Raw genomic sequence first — 12959 nt, forward strand, 5'->3', positions numbered from 1 at the left:
TTTGCATGCGAAATGCTACATTGCAGTGTCCCAGCCACGGATACTGTAACGTAGCATTTTGCATGCAGATCCAGCCGCAGTGGCACACAGAATATATTCATGCCGCATATCGTTTTTAATCGTCAGAAGCTGCTTGCGCGTCCTGTTCGCATCACTTTGTCATAATAAAATGGGAAATTATTGGCAAAGAGTAAAAAGAGAAGATTTTATTTTATAATAAAGTGTTGAACAAGCATTTGGGGAGTGTGTTATACAAAGGAACAAATTAGAATGTCTTTCTATTGCTATTGTGGAATTACACGTTCCAGCGCGCTTTTCCTTGTGGATCGACAAGTACCAGCCTGCCCTTACAATCAGTGGCTGCAAGTGCATCCTGGGACATGTAGTTCCACAATAGCTGGCAGATGATATATAAAGAGCTGGGCAATCAGCGATGTTTTATCTCCAACTTTGGTTTGGGTGAATCTACAGGCGGTATAAGGAGGGTGTGCAGTTTTTGCGTATGCCAGAAGTTCCCATGATCGTGCTGGATTAAATCGTACCCATAATTCTGAATATTGCTTCTGATTTGTTCATTCTTATAATACCACTACAAGTTAGCTCTATGAGGAAGTAGTGCTGTAGTTCTGTTTTCCTTGTTTCATTTATTGTCGTATTACAGTATAAATGAGCAGTTACTACCAGAATAATTTGTGCTTTTTCTAAGAGTAATCACTTTTGTTTTTGTTTCTTTGTAGGATCTAGATTTCTCATTACATCATCGGGAGCCTTGTATATAACAGATGTACAGAATGAAGATGGATTAAATAATTACCGATGTACCACGCGGCACAAGTATACCGGAGAAACCCGACAGAGTAACAGTGCCAGGCTGACTGTTTTAGGTACGGAAACTGTCCTGTAACCTTTATGGTATAGATATTATTATTATTTTCCAGAGTGAGCAGAGATACAGTACAATAGTGCAGAGAGTTGGACAATGCATTCAGACTGCTTATGAATCGAAAACTTGCACTTGAGTCTGGGGGTTGCTCTTAAATCACCAATATCACAGATAAACAGCCTCTAGACATATTTGAATGACAATAGAAAGAAGACTCTGAATAATACAAAGGTGGGCAGAGACCATGAAGGAGCCTTTCTGCCCAACCAGATAGAAGATATCTCCAAAGCATTCCCTTATCTGTCCATTTGGTGATGGAGACTGATTTTCCTTGAACCTCTGTATATGGACATTTCCCATTAAATGCAAAATACTAGAGCAGGCCCCACAGCAATTCACCTGAAAGGGAGGAGCCAGTTACTTTGTAACACATTTACAAGACAAATATAGTATGTTACACATTATACTGTACCAGCCTGTGCCCTGAAATCCAAGCACTGTGTCAGCTTGTGTCCGAGATACACAGGGCCTGATTCAGAGCCGGACGCTATTTGCGCTCGCTCGTTCAGAAAATAGGGGTGGCTATTCAAATGAACCGTTCGCTCTTTGCGGTCTGTTCACGCCTCTATGTCTGAACGAGCGAACAAAACTTGCGGTCGTTTTTTGAAAAAATACGCCCCCTGGCCGCTCGCATCCTACGTCATGTCCGCTATTTATTAGATTAATCGAGTACATTGACCAGGGTATGAACTGCTCGCTATTCTTGTGGTTGGTTTTTGCTACCACAATTTTGCGAGCAGTTCTGGCTATAAAATAACCCAGTGACGTGGTCAATGACGCTGCTGTATTAATTATGCACACCCTTAAAATGCCCGTTTTGACCTTTAAGCACGCCTGCGTTCGGATCTCCACTCCCCGTTTTCAAGCACCTTCCCCTGTTACCACCCACATACGCCTCCTCCTGTCACTCATAATAGCAGGCATACGCTATTTAGCGAACTAACGATTTTCGGCCGCACTGACTGGTTCGCGCATGCGTATTACGATCCGTATGCATGCGTAGTTGGGCAAACATCGCTCGGAGCGAACGAGCGGCCGCTTACGAGCGGCTCTGAATCAGGCCCACTGTGTTGGCTTTAGAATAGTGGTCTACAACTTCAGTCATACATGTGGGCAAAACACCGCACGATTTGAACGATTTGTTGTTCCAATCGTCAAATCGTCCAAAATATCGGTATGTATGGGGGGGGAGAGGGGCGAGGGGGTGGTAATGACTGTAACACAAAGGTATAGAGTAGAGAAAATAGAAAGCATGGACTTCACAGAAAGATAAAGAGGGTTCTGCAGTTACAACATTAAATACAATTATTAGTGATATGAATTATTGTTTAAAACATTTTTTTCGAGAGCAAATAACTGTTTTGTTTTTTCTTTTTTTCTTTTTGGTTTGTTTGAGCCGTGGCTGGGGGGGCTGTGATTTGTAGTTCTTCAGTAGTCGAAGTCATGGATTTGTGGCAAGACCGTAAAAGTCCCCGGAGGCCCATAGATACCTAAAGCAGCTCTGTTGTGTATACTGCTCATCCATATAGTATTCATAATAGTTTAGCCTGTACATACGAGGACACCAGGAGGATGAGCACAATTAAATTATTCATATTATTTATAGTGAATGCGGCTTAATTTCCTCAGTCATAAATCTAAAGTGGCTTTGGAAGTAATTGCGCAGGTGGTTAACCGGAGTCTCTGAAGCGGCAGTCACCTGAAATAACCTCACTTCCAGCACAGTATCCATCAGTACTTCAGCCAATCTTTTCTGCCTGCTAGAAATTCTAAAACCTACATATATATATACTCTGTAATGTTTCCAGGCCACTTGATTTTTTGGACTATAAAAAGTATCTTATAAGCGTCTCTCATTTTACGGCATTTTAAGCCTAAGAAACGCAGGTGATTTTGACACGCAAATGATCGCACGCAACAGCAGGTCAGGATCGCAGGATACTGGTCTCTAAAGGAACATCACGCAGGATGGCGCAGCGTGTGTAGACAGGCGCATATGGAGCTATGTACTGCATTTCCTTATGACCAGTAAGTGTGCTATGCCTGGCCCCGTTGTTTGGACCAGATAGTCACTGTTACAGTACATGATTAATCTCAGGCGACTTTAAATCACTTGTGAGCCCAAGACGTAGAAAAAGCATTTTAGAGACCAAATAATAGATAGATTAGACATAGAATCAGATCAGTAGCGGTTCCTGTTCCCATTAGACCTATTCAGAGGTGGACGCAGCGTATTCGCTAGCAGCGGATCTGAGCAGGTATGTAAATGATGCAGGTGTCACCTTTTGAATTAAGACGCCCACCTCGGCCTTCACAGATCCGTTACATGGGTCCAAGGATGCAGTATGGAATTGCCGTCGCGATCATCGCGCCGCCCATAGGATATCTGAGCAGCCCTATGGTTTGCCAGATTGCCTGCCCAAACTAAGCAGCCCAGGCCAGTGACCCTGCGGCTATGACGCAGCCACTGGCTTCGGCAAGTCTCCCAAACACACACTGGTTTTCTGAAACGGCCTGCCTCCCCCCCCCCCCCCAAATGGCTGCAGACTGTCACCCACACTTCTTACGTTTATAGCTGGCTGGGGTCCTGATTCAGACCTGGAAATTCTGGTAATTCGATGATTTTTCATCTGCACGTGTGCTGAAGCCTAACTGCGCCTGCACGGATCAAAAAACATCGGCCATTTGCGGGCGAATCTCCAGATCTGAATTGGGCCCCCAGTCAGTTATAAATGTAGGAAGTGTTGTATTGGGGCCTGATTCAGCACAGATTGCTATTCTGCTTATACGCACCCAACGCAGTTGCTAATATCAGCAGTGACATGTAAATGTTTTTATTCGTATTCCGATCGCAGCCTGACATAAGGTCGCCCACTTCCCCTTACATCTGTATACTTTGGCCACATAGAGAAACAATCGGTAACATCAAGTAACATCGGACCTGGTAAGGCAGGTCAGACCTCACTCATAAATTGCCAACTTCAGCGCACGCTATGAGGCCTCAGGCTGCGTCTGGTATCGCAGTGGATAATTTATGCACGCCCCTGCAACGCCGTCACAACGCACTGGCACGCCTGTGTTCGCCCGACCACCTCCCCCTGTCACCACCCACAAACAGCACTTCCTGTCAGTCACTCTGCCATGGGTCTGCGTAGCCTCTGCAATTGCAGTCCCGTTCGCAGTGGCCGGCTCGTGCACTGCGATGCGTTCGCATATGCAGAACGCAACAGTCGGCCGATTGCGTGCATATAAGCAACTACGATCCTTGCTGAATCAGGCCCTTAGTCATGTACAAAGACCTGGTTAGAATTTGGAGAGCCAGGTGGAAGATAGAGAGAGATGGGAACTATTCTGCTTCAGTTTACAACATATCCCAATATCTGGAATACAAGTTTCTTTAGATTGGCAGCTGGTACATTGGTAGATTTTCATATACAGTAGAGAATGTGGTGGCTACAGCTAGAACAATAAATCTGTATAACATCCCGTTTTCCAGCAATTGGTGGTCGTACTGTGGAGCGTATAATGATGGTCACGTTTTTGTTTTTTTTCTGCTCACAGATCAGGTCAATTCCGCTCCATCCATTATTGCTAAGTTCGAGCACATCACAGTCATGGCAGGCCAAGGAGCGGAGCTTCCGTGCAAGGCATCCGGTTACCCCATACCAAATTCCCGCTGGATGAAGGACAACATTCAGCTTGAAATGGACAGTAGATTCCAAAAATCAGTGGTTGGTTTGCTGATCGAAAACACCAGGCCCTCAGATTCCGGAAATTATATCTGCGAAGTGTGGAACGCTTATGGCAATGCCGAAGTGATAGGATCACTGTATGTAAAACGTAAGTAACAGAATATATGAAATAACATTTTATACAGAGCTGCCTCTATTCTCTCCATCAGCAGGGTTGGAAGGACAAGTTTGGCTCAGGAAGATGTACAGCTGTAGCGTAATATAGATATTTGTATGGGGGTCACCTGTTCCTATAGCTGATTGACCGTGTGGCTCGTGAGTTGCATTTTACTATGTCAGCCTTCACTTTAAGATGTGTTTAACTAGTGTTATTTTGAATCGGTAGTCACCTCACGCATGTGGCCTGTGTTGCAGTGGGCAGAGATAGAATAACACGTGGCCAATCAGATATTTTATTATCTGTGTGCTGACCTCGTAGGTCGCCAGTGAGCTGCCTACTTATGTGTTATGTCAGTGAGGCTGTATGTGACAGTGTCATGATGTGGAATTATTATTTTTGGGGGTAATCTACCATTTAAAGGTTACCAGGACACAGTCTTTAATGAGGACATATCCTGGCGATCAGTGAAAAATACAGTGATAGCTTAAGCTTTCACTTTACATCCCGAATTTGGACCAGGCCGTCCTTGTGCTGGGCAGAAATGCAATGGCATCGTGGTAACTTCAGCCTACTAGAGAGGTATCGCAAGATCCCCCCCGGCCAGGCTCCCCCCCCTCCCATAAGGAAAAGAAGGCCATTGCTGAAGATGGCGTTAGCTACCGCCCAAGCAAGTTCTGAAAAACCAGCTATTCAAAGACTGTTAAATAGCTGACATCATAGAAAACTAGGGAGGCCGCTAGGCACGCTATTTCTCACATAGCAGGAGATATCTCTGCTTAATAGCTTTAATAAGTCAGCATGAAACCTAATTCTGATTAAAAATGTGGAGATGGCCATTTCTGCTTTTTTTTTAAAAAGACAGAATAAGTTTGACAATAGTCCCCTGGGTTAGATGTTAAAATGTGGCAGACATGCCAATTAATCATTTGAAAGATGTACCTTGACTATATAGTTGGAATTCAGAGGTAACTACTAAACTTACATATCTATGTTTCCAACACAAAGTTGATGAGGCAAGACTTCATTTTAGACTTTATTTAATAATTAAAGTTCTCAAATCGGTTGTTTCCACAGTCTGATGGTCTCTCTGATAAACTGTGAATAACCTGGGGCTCCCCCATTCCATCATTCTAATATCAGCCCTTCCCGTAGTTTGATGGTCTCTCTGTTGGCCTGTGAGTAACCTGGGGCTCCCTCCTTCCACCATTCTAATATCAGTCTTTCCCATAGTCTGATGGTCTCTCTGATGAACTGTGAGTAACCTGGGGCTCCCTCCTTCCACCATTCTAATATCAGTCCTTCCTGTAGTCTGATGGTCTCTCTGTTGGCCTGTGAGTAACCTGGGGCTCCCTCCTTCCACCATTCTAATATCAGTCTTTCCCATAGTCTGATGGTCTCTCTGATGAACTGTGAGTAACCTGGGGCTCCCTCCTTCCACCATTCTAATATCAGTCCTTCCTGTAGTCTGATGGTCTCTCTGTTGGCTTGTGAGTAACCTGGGGCTTCCTCCTTCCATCATTCTAATATCAGTCCTTCTTGTAGTCTTATGGTCTCTCTGTTGGCCTGTGAGTTACCTGGGGCACCCTCCTTCCACCATTCTAATATCAGCCCTTCCCGTAGTATAATGGTGTCTCTGTTGGCCTGTGTTTCTTGGGGCTTCCTCCTTCCACCATTCTAATATGAGCCCTTCCCATAGTCTGATGGTCTCTCTGTTGGCCTGTGAGTTACCTGGGGCTCCCTCCTTCCACCATTCTAATATTAGCCCTTCCCGTAGTCTAATAGTCTCTCTGTTGGCTTGTGAACTACCTGGGGCTCCCTCCTTCCACCATTCTAATATCAGCCCTTCTCATAGTCTGATGGTCTCTCTGACGGCCTGTGAATTACCTGGGGCTCCCTCCTACCACCATTCTAATAATCAGTCTTTACCGTAGTCTGATGGCCTCTCTGTTGGCTTGTGAGTACCCTGGGGCTTCCTCCTTCCGCCATTCTAATATCAGTCCTTCTTGTAGTATGATGGTCTCTCTGTTGGCCTGTGAATTACCTGGGGCACCCTCCTTCCACCATTCTAATATCAGCCCTTCCCGTAGTCTAATGGTCTCTCTGTTGGCCTGTGAGTTACCTGGGGCTCCCTCCTTCCACCATTCTAATATTAGCCCTTTCCCGTAGTCTACTCGTCTCTCTGTTGGCTTGTGAACTACCTGGGGCTCCCTCCTTCCACCATTCTAATATCAGCCCTTCTCGTAGTCTGATGGTCTCTCTGACGGCCTGTGAATTACCTGGGGCTCCCTCCTACCACCATTCTAATAATCAGTCTTTCCCGTAGTCTGATGGTCTCTCTGTTGGCCTGTGAGTAACCTGGGGCTCCCTCCTTCCACCATTCTAATATCAGCCCTTCCACGGTCTGATGGTCTCTCTGATGGCTGGCAAATTAGTGCTGGGTGGTGTTCCCGGTGGAACGAGATAAGGTTCTTGGATACAGAAGGTTAATTAAGCCACACAAACCAGTATCTTGAAAAAAGATATAATTTATTACAACAGATAACAAGATATGGAAGAATAATAGTTACTTAGCTTCGGAATATAAGATGGTTACACGATCCAGGAGCCTCCTCTCAGAATAGAGCTGGAACGAACAATATCCTAGCCACCAGCTGCAGTCTCTGGTCTAGGCATAGGGCAGGCCACTGGAAGCTTCTTTGTTCTTCGTTTATATAGTATCCTACTTGCATACCCATCTAACTCTTACTAATATGGGCATAGCCTACTTCAAACTACTTTATTGGTTAACTACTGATAAGGACTTCTAAAACTTAACGCAAGCGTACATCACAGTAGACAACGCCTAAAGGATTTATGGCCTGTCTGCTTCCACATTCCTGTACCATTTCATGCCTGATACCACTTCATGTCTGATACACACATAAGAACCATGAATAGAAATGGCTGTCAGTAGCCCTTTTGCTATCCCAATACAGTCCACCCTTGGGCTTATGGTGTGGAAGACATGTATATCATGTTCTCATAGGAATCTTTCCTCCTAGTCAGCATCAATTTAACAGAATCCAGCTTGTTACAACATTTCCCTGTAAAAAGAAATAAATCTTGATCCCAAGATACATACATATTATAATCATGATTCCATAGATGAGCATATGCAGTAAACCAGTGAACCAACCCCCTATTTCTGAACAGGGTTGAACCACTGTAACCAACTTTCCTCATAATACTGTTTTAATGGCCGCACTGCTCTCTTGGTTAACAAATTATGTGGAATCTGCTTGGTATTAACTTGATTCCCATCTGTAAAGAATGTGTTGGGTATCAAACGTCCCAATGTACAATTAGCAAATCCCCCATAGGGCAACCATTTGTATGCCTTTCACCCACAAAGGTAATACACATTATCTGGAAGAATATATGGAATTTTAGCCACCACAGTGTATACATTGGCCAAAAGATCTCTGCTCTTATCAGGATCAAGTGTTAATTGTATCATGTCTGGGGTATCACTACAATTACGTGTAATGTTTAACAGAGCCCACCATTCCCTGGCAGTATTAACCAATTGAGCTCCTACATCCCGTATTTGAAATATCTTCCTACCCACGATGCACTCAGACATAAACAATCCCCTTTTATATGTGAATACTCTAATAAAACAGTGAATAATACATATGATTATATCAAATATATCAGCTACTTATAAGATAATTAATATCAGTAAAGTAAAGCAAAGTTCAGTTCAGTTCAATGAAATCTTAAAAAAGTCTTGAGAATATTGGTGAGTGTGTGGATCCAACCTATATAAGGCTCAAGTTCAGTCTTGCAGAATACACATAGATGTATGTAATGGTTGTGCCATCAGATCTGATAACTCTTTTGTCCTCCTGGACTCTCTCTTCTATATAAGAAATCACTCTCAGACCATCGACATCCAGGCACGCCTCCAGCGACGTTCTCTCACCTCCTGCTCCAACCAGCAACCTGTTGGCTTAGACAAAGAAACAGTGTGAGATAAACCATAACAACAAAACGAAATAAGCATTTACTTATCCTGCTGCAATTATCTATTACACCTGTGTCTATTCTCTTCCTACTAAACATTTCTTCACAACAACCTTATCATAAGTGTTTGTGTCTGTGCACCAGATATCGTACTTTAAAAAAGGTTCAACATTTTACCACCCTCCGGTTATCAAAATATATATGTACTGTATACAGCCTGCTCTAAAAACCCAACATTGTATATATATAAACTTTCCTGTTTCCTAAACAACACATTCACTTATTCAATCATACTGATGTCAGTTTTGTGAATGGTATGAAGCATCGAAAACCCAATATACTCCATGTTGTTTCTGCAAAATGGGTGTCTGTCTGGTTGAATGCTCTTGGACATCCCATAATATCAACAAGTCAGTCTGTGTCACATCTTCAGGAAAGTCTCTTATCTTGTATCACTCTGCTTGAGACAACTTCACTCCTGAATGAGTGTTCTGTAGCTGTTCAGTACAGCACTTGTCCTCCATCTTATTGGTGGCAAACGATGAATTCAAATTGCCAGTCTTGTACAGTCATTTCACAGTATATGAGGCCTTTATCAGTAGCAAGCAAGGTAGGCCAGATTTCCAGCTGTTGGCAAACACAACAGGTTTTTGCAATGTCTCTGACCATGATTTTGATATAACGAATCCCTTTGATTTGAGCTTGCTCGAATGCAGCGTCAGTCCAGGTCATGGCTTAACAGTTCTCCTAGCACCATCAGTGTTTTCTTTGCGGTGAATTGCACACCATCTTCTGTGCTCAGTTCACTTGTGCACACACCATTGAAGCTGTAGGTGTGTGTATCAGCATGTCCCTCGTCGATCTTCCAGCTTTGGACAGCAGTGCATATAGACTTTGTATCAAATGTCCATTCCTCAGCGTGAAGACTTACAGGGCATCCAGTCTTGTCAGTGACTTGGAAAACAGTCATAGATTCCACAAGTTCGCTAGCCCCTTCTTCTGTCTTTTGGCTGTCAGCTTGTAAAGATAGCTGCTTTGCTTCAGCAATGGTCCACGACAGTCCTGTGTGGGTGCAGGTAGCACCATAGTCCATGAACCAATTATGCTCTCTGTCTTGGAAATCTTCCCACCACTGTGGAGCTGTGATCATAAAGAAATCCAGTATGGACAGTTCAAACATTGGCTTAAATTTCACTCGGCCAGCAAGTAGTGCTTTGATCTCCTCAATCAGCATGAGAGTTTCTGCCGTTGTCGTTAGCAACTGTGTGTCTTTCAGCTGCTTCAAAACCTTTGGCTGGTAAGGCTTTGTAAGGAAATACACAGGGATGCGAATTTCATTACCAAACACAAAATCTGAAACTTTGTCACTACACAAACCCACAGTCAGTGTGTCTGTACTGCATGTATGCCCCTTGTGGTTGGTCAGTGTGTACCCACCAACCACTCCTTCACAATGAACAAGTAAACCATGAACATCATTTGCAATGGATGTTTCATCAGAAAACACATCTTGTTCACTTTTTGCATTTTTAAATTCAACAATGACACGTTGATCATGCCATGTAAATTTAATGTTGTCACAGTGGAAGTCTTCAGTCTCAGGGGTATGGTCTATAACTGAAATCCTGCCCATTTCCCACCTCTTGGCTTTGGGCAATGCCCATGTCTCATTGGGCAAGGCAAAAGGCATCATCAAAACCCCTTCACTTAGCAACACCCCTCTGAATGGCCATGCAAACACATCTTTTTTTCCAATCAGTTCATATTGCATAGCAAACGGGACACTCCTGGACAAGTCAGACTTACCATCATTCACCTTAAGAGTATCACTAACCAATGGCATGTTATCAGAAACCTCATCTGCATTCAATTTTGACTCTGATTTCTGGACATATTCCTTGCATTCATGGATTTCAACATTTTGTTCACATGTTGTCAAATCATAAGACATTTGAATCACATAATCACTTCTCTGATCAATAAAATTTTCTGTAGTGTGAATACATTGTTTAATTTCTGTTTCAAGTTCTTTCTGCGTAACTTCACACACTTCTCTTTGTATTTCAAGCTCACAAATTTCTACACTTTCTGTGTGTAATAAATCAGCACTTATATCTGCGCTAGCTGACATCTCAGCTCTTACGTGTGGGGATTCACTCCCCCTCCCTATGGAATTTCTGGGACAATGTGAATTCAGGCTTGTTCTCTCAACAGCTTTATCACTGCATTCTTCTCAACAGATTTTACACTTCTTTCAACATATATTGGTCTACGCAAAATGTCACTATTTTTACTTTTATCAATACCAGGCAGTGAAAAACCAACATTATGTTTTTTCTGGAAATCAGCCAGCTGAAATCCCAATTCATCTTTCAACATATTTACATATTTCTTAAAAATCTTAAAATGCATTATTCTTGTTTGTTTCAACAACACAAACACAAAGACAGTAAACAGACAACATACATATATACTGTGACGTACAGTATACACTCTGTGACTGATCAGGTCACACCTCCCTCATTCACTTATGAGACAGAGGATTTTTACATGGGTTTGCACAACCCTGCATTTGCACAACACTACGTTTGCACAGCAATGCTAAAACAATTGCCTACACATTCCAAGCAGATTTATGACTATTAACTCTCTGCATCCCACTTCTGACACCACTTTAATGTTCCCGGTGGAACGAGATAAGGTTCTTGGATACAGAAGGTTAATTAAGCCACACAAACCAGTATCTTGAAAAAAGATATAATTTATTACAACAGATAACAAGATATGGAAGAATAATAGTTACTTAGCTTCGGAATATAAGATGGTTACACGATCCAGGAGCCTCCTCTCAGAATAGAGCTGGAACGAACAATATCCTAGCCACCAGCTGCAGTCTCTGGTCTAGGCATAGGGCAGGCCACTGGAAGCTTCTTTGTTCTTCGTTTATATAGTATCCTACTTGCATACCCATCTAACTCTTACTAATATGGGCATAGCCTACTTCAAACTACTTTATTGTTAACTACTGATAAGGACTTCTAAAACTTAACGCAAGCATACATCGCAGTAGACAACGCCTAAAGGATTTATGGCCTGTCTGCTTCCACATTCCTATACCATTTCATGCCTGATACCACTTCATGTCTGATACACACATAAGAACCATGAATAGAAATGGCTGTCAGTAGCCATTTTGCTATCCCAATACAGGTGGTCAAGTACATAGCAATGGTCCATGGGCAGGTAAAGAAAAAGGTAATTTTAGGTATTGCACTTTGTGGTTGATGTTATCAAAAAGCCCTTCTGTTGGAGAGAATGGGTGTTATTATCAGCCAGCGGGATTGTAATCCCCCGTTGAGGAACCTGTGTATCAAGCATCAAGGTAATACAAAATTAAAAATAAGGAATGCTAATGTATATTCAGTGGTGCTGTGACAATGATAATGAACCACTCAGTATGCTCCGATATTGCGTATATCATTTAATGAGTCCATAAAAATATACGTACCCCTGCCGGGCTGCCGCTATGGGGATTAGAACAGCCGGCCATGCAGCCGGTGGTAAATCATACCAATTCCATTATTGCAATTCTAGATACTGTACAAAGTACATGACACTTACTCCTTAGTCTGACTGTATGTGACTGTAGAATTTATACTCTAGAAGCGTCCCGCGCAGTCAGACTCCGAGGCAGGAAGGCCTACTGCATCATTATTAACGGTTACTTATATAGCGCCAGGATATTTGGTTGCGTTTTACAATATTTTTCTCCTTCACGTTTGTAAGAAAGGCCTCTGGATTCTTTTGTCAATAAAATATGTATATTTGCTTCCTTTTTGGAACAAATAACCTACATGTGAACACACAAAAAGAAGCCTAAGCGCTATTAAGCCAGAGAGTCAATTATCAGTGCAGCAGTAGAAATTAGAGGTGATTGCCAACCTCACTGACAAAGACAATATGAAAAGTACACTGCGCTCTGATAATAAAGTGGAAACATATGAGTAACACCTTGGTATAGTAAACTCAATTTATTATCTATAGAGAAGATATTAAAATGATAATAAGACACACACAAAAAATTACATATAAAAACACACAATAATCACATAAATTCAGCTGAGAAAGCTATATAAGATGTAAACAATAAAGGATAAAT

At 42.6% G+C, this 12959-nt stretch overlaps 1 protein-coding gene across 1 annotated transcript in view; it reads left to right on the forward strand.

Annotated features, from left to right (window-relative positions):
* Positions 1-12959, forward strand: part of LOC148478247 (cell adhesion molecule DSCAM) — a gene marked incomplete at its 3' end in the record, with an annotated part of 235003 nt that overhangs the window by 8018 nt on the left and 214026 nt on the right. Inside the window, exons 2-3 of the mRNA XM_088455734.1 lie at positions 738-884; positions 4505-4783. Of these exons, the coding sequence (XP_088311860.1) occupies positions 738-884; positions 4505-4783 (426 nt within the window). The remainder of the gene's footprint in view (positions 1-737; positions 885-4504; positions 4784-12959) is intronic.

Source organism: Taudactylus pleione, unplaced genomic scaffold (genome assembly GCF_031769625.1).
Source record: "Taudactylus pleione unplaced genomic scaffold, aTauple2 ptg000668l, whole genome shotgun sequence".
NCBI lineage: Eukaryota > Metazoa > Chordata > Amphibia > Anura > Myobatrachidae > Taudactylus > Taudactylus pleione.